This window comes from Saccostrea cucullata, unplaced genomic scaffold (genome assembly GCF_032062105.1).
Source record: "Saccostrea cucullata isolate Sc308-1 unplaced genomic scaffold, CSIRO_AGI_Scuc_v1 ctg19029, whole genome shotgun sequence".
Classification (NCBI taxonomy): domain Eukaryota; kingdom Metazoa; phylum Mollusca; class Bivalvia; order Ostreida; family Ostreidae; genus Saccostrea; species Saccostrea cuccullata.
Window position 1 is genome coordinate 1 of NW_026921790.1, and position 4,650 is coordinate 4,650.

Consider the following 4,650-nt stretch of genomic DNA (forward strand, 5'->3'; position numbering starts at 1 on the left):
TTGTGACGTAAGCAACAAACTTTACATTATGTAAACTATTTTTTTCTATCCAGTCAAATTATCTGATTGAAATAAGAAACTGAAATTTCAATCCCTTGTAATGACTGAACGATATATATTGCATCAGCGTTATGAGTACACCTACCTGCGGTTCCTGAATACCCTGACACAGTGAGTACGTATTTACTGGCTTCGTCCCCGACATAAAATGTGGAATATTGAGCGTATGCTTCGTCTCCATTAAATCTTTGTAGCTCAACCCGGAGTTCCTGGTCCTTGTTCTTTGTCAACTCATAGATTGCGTCATTTCCTTTAAAAACAAATTCGAAATTATTGTTCATTATAGCCTATATGATTTTTTTGCACTATAATTACGTCTAACATATAAATCAGTTTTCAAAGTTTTGTCTTTAATACTTTTTATCCCAATGAATTATTGGATCAAACACAGTCTTTCTTCATCTTTAATCGTCACATCGAAAACTGTGACAACAAAAATTACTTTGCATAGTTCATCATTTGACCTTTTTGCACTAGAAATAAAAAATAGAAAGAAATAAAATCATTTTGGAGAAATTACATTTTTCTAAATTTAAGCAGAGTGGTTAAATCATCTTATTTATATACTGACAAGCAAAAGAAACGCAACAAGCAGTAATCTACAAATGTTTGATTTTTTATCTAAAGATTTTCAAAAAGAATACATTATGGTTAAACTCGCTTTTCAGAACATCAGAAATTTTAAATGTTTATCTTTTAACTTTACTTTAGTAACATATGACTGTTAAAACACCCCCCTCCCAGCCATTCAATTAAAACGTGCACGACTGCCCTAAACAACACAAGTTAATTTCTACGATACAATAGGTTCATCAATATCGAGATCTGAGCGAAGGAATTATTCTTTGCCATTTTTAAATGCCTGTTTTAAGACGATTAGGTCGAATTTTCTCTAACTTAGCGCAGTGTAGTAACCCTTGGACTTCCGGTTCAAGGACTTTCATTAATGCATATGATACGTAAGATCCTGTTGAGGCGTGATGTAGTGAATTATTGCATCAGGAACTCTCCATCACATTTACTTTGAAATTTTTTAGCTAGAGCAATGGAAATGTGTAATTAAGCCATTTTCAACAGGCCTTAGCATCGTTACGGGAAACGGAAGAAGAATTTATTTTTTGAAATATTGCTGCATTATTTATGATGAACAGTACAAACCCTTACAACTCCATTACATTGCCAGATGTTTTGTTAAACATGCAAGTTTTGATTTCTGTTAAGCACATTCAAACTTGACTACCGGTTATGGTATGAAAATCGTTAAACCGTTAAATTACCGATATTTACCAAATTGAAGATATCCATAATTTTAAGATACAAAATTCTTTACTTTGCATAATTATTTCCCCCTATAGTAGGATGTTGCGTTTCTTTTGCGTTTCAGTATATATTTAGAAATTTGAATTAAAAAGTGGGGATCTGCGTTATTAATATTTAGATATTACTAAAATAGTGCTTATTTTAAACTAAAATTTGGCTACATTTTCAAGAACTTTAATATGTTACTACTGTACAGCTCGGATATTTTTTTTTGTGTGTAAATTCAACCATATTTTGCTGTTTGTCTTTCTAGGTATATTGTATAAATCCACTAGATTTCTCCTACAGATTATGGAACGTCATTCATTTGTTTGAATTGTCATGATTTCTAATTCAACATGTCTGTAAATTTTAAGTATCAATTTTGTAAGCAGCTTAAAACTGCTTTTGACTATCTAATAAGAGTGTCATCTTATTCACAAATATTATGGAAACAGATTAGAATGTTTCAAAATTTGTTTCTGAATCCCTTTTGATTTTCTGTACTAATAGCTTGTATAAATTTACTGCTTGTCATTTTCAAATAAAATATGGATTAAACTTGAAAGATGACAGGTTGTTATTTATACCTATAAAGAGACACCTTATGATTTAAATGTTACATAAACTTATCTTACCAATCCAGCAGTTTTTAGAGGGATCCCCAAATCCTTGTTTATATTCTGACCACGTCCTGTAAAAGTCTGTAGAATTGTCCTGTCTTCTTTGTATTGCCTGAAACATTAAAGAAGGCTGTCTCTTTTATTTGCTTTGATATGGAGTAGGTTTCATTAAAATACCCATGCATACATTTATAGATTAAGGTTTCTTTACAGTTTTAAGGCAATTCCGCCCTCCTAAGATGTCATAGGTTTTTGCAAAAATGTTATTAGTTTAAATTCATACCAAATAGAACAATATCTTTTTGAAGAATGCTTTACAATAGGTGTAATGATAAATATTTTTAAAAGTAAAAGATTTTTAAAAATACATATTTTCTTTATTATATCAATTATTCAATCTTTAAAAATGTTGACAAGGGCAAAAACTCCTTAAGTCTTTTCAATTAGGCATTTGCTTTATAGTACTTCTAATGTAAAATAGTTTCCCTAATATTTACATTTAATGAAATGAACTTTTGTGTAAAAGGAATATATTTGTGTTAACTAATAAATAATTCACCGTCCAGCCCCCTCCTTTTGTTGTCATGTCACAATACACTTTCTTTTTTCGGTTTCCATCCGGATAAATTGTATATACACCATCCTTTCCTTTCCGACCGGAATTTTTCTTCAATATGATTGAACAATCCTTGTACTTATGAACTGAATGTTATAAAGCAATCAAGTATAGTATATGTTGCATGTAATTGAAACATGGAGATAACGAACAGTATTCAAGATCAAAAGTCTATAAACAATACGAAATAGGAGTAGAGCAAACACGGGCCTCCGAAACATCAGAGGTGGGATCAGGTCCTATGGAGGAGTGAGCATCCCCTGCTGACCGGTCACACCGGCCGTGTGCTTCTTGTCATGATTGGAAAATAACGGAAAATCCGTTGTCAATTCAGTGTATAAATAATGGACTTACAAGTAACATTTTGTAACATTTTTACAAAAGGAATTTTAAGGCACGATAAATAGCCTACAATAGTTTTCTGCAACATTGACGATCTTGGTATCAAAGCACCAATGGAACAAAGACTTATTACTCATTACTTTAAAAACAAAATGTACCGTCTTGAAATACATCCTTGGATAATTTCGTTACATCATATGTGGAGACGACATTCACTTTGAAGGAAACAGGATGAACAGTCTTAACCTGGGATCCAGTTAGTTTCCAAGACCAGCGAAAACTCTTAAGATGTTGATAAAGTTTTGCTGTAATTTTTGCCAATAAATAAAATAAATGAATAAATCTTTACAAAAATGATTTCGAGTTATATTTGTTAAAAACGAAATAAATCGGGAATGTTTGTATTTTAATTTGACTTCAGTCTTTATTTTTCTTTTTTTCAGTATTTATACAATGAATTTTTTAATAAGTAGTAAAAAACGGCTTTGAGTTAAAAATTTTCTTTTAAAAGTAAATAGATATTCATTTATTGAGAGAGTTGTTAAAGATTTTGAGCAAAAGCATAAAAAGATATATTTGGTCATGTCCTCCAAAACAAAAGTTACATCTTGTGTAATCTGAAATTTGTCAAATTATAATTATTATCACAATGTTTAGGTGATATTACTTTCGAATCACTTTTTGCAAAACTTTTAAAACTCGAAATGGACCAAGCAGATACAAATTATGTTAAGATTTAGAACAAAAGAAATAAAAGTGTTCTGAAATAATTGGGACAAGTGGTGGGGGTGTTCCCTCTTATTTTTTTGTCGCAAAGTTATTTTTGTAATTGTTTTTTCCCCTTATTTAATTACGAATAGTTTATATTCCAGAAATTTTTTTATTTAGAGTCGGATTTTACAATATAAACAATAGCTATGTTGAGCTTTTGACTGACAATAAAAAGTATAATTAGTTAGACCCATGAATCCCTTTTATCAATTTTATAAATATATTTACTTTAATTTAGTTTTATGACACAGAAAGCAAGGAAAACAAGGATATAAATTAAGACTAAATAAAAGAAATTCCACGCATTTTAAAAAAAAATTCTTAAGATTAAAAATGTGTGTTAATTTTCCTTCTAGCAGAGAATTCTGATATAGAGATTTTATCACACGCTAAATTCTAAACAAATTTTTGTACATGTACATGTACTCTCTTGTAAAATTAAAACTAAATGCGTAAAATCCCGGACCTACCTTAATAAATTAATAAAGATGTCGTTGACAAAACAAAAGCATTGTAGAATTGTAGATGATATACCTTTGAATGACGGGGGAACTTCATCGCCTTCTCCGTAAACCGATATAAGGACCACACACAAGCTTAACTGGATTGCAGGCTTCATACTGTACTATACGCTGCACGACTATAAATTTACTTTTATATAGTAAGATAACAATGCAATCTCATCATTATTGCGGAAGGAGATACCCTTTTCGTGCAAGAAAATTCAATTCTATGACATAAATAATAAATATATATATATTAATTCTAAGGAATTTAAACGTTTCTAGAACAGATTTTATTTTCCTTTAAATTTCATTTAAGACACAACCCTTCCCCGCGTAGAATAATGTCGTTTATAGGAACTTATTATATCCCCGCGTAGTATAATGTCGTTTATAGGAACTTATTATATGCCCGCGTAGTATAATGTCGTTTATA

General features: G+C 30.4%; 1 protein-coding gene across 1 annotated transcript; it reads right to left on the reverse strand.

The window, feature by feature from the left end:
- Positions 1 to 122: 122 nt before the first annotated feature.
- On the reverse strand, positions 123 to 4,330 carry LOC134260718 (fibrinogen-like protein A; the record flags this gene model as incomplete). The annotated part of the gene is made up of 5 exons (XM_062743261.1): positions 4,246 to 4,330; positions 3,099 to 3,245; positions 2,542 to 2,684; positions 1,998 to 2,094; positions 123 to 310 (listed from the first exon to the last, which is right to left on the reverse strand). Coding segments are annotated over exons 1-5 (660 nt in total), but the record flags the coding sequence as incomplete, so codon positions are not given.
- Positions 4,331 to 4,650: the final 320 nt, after the last annotated feature.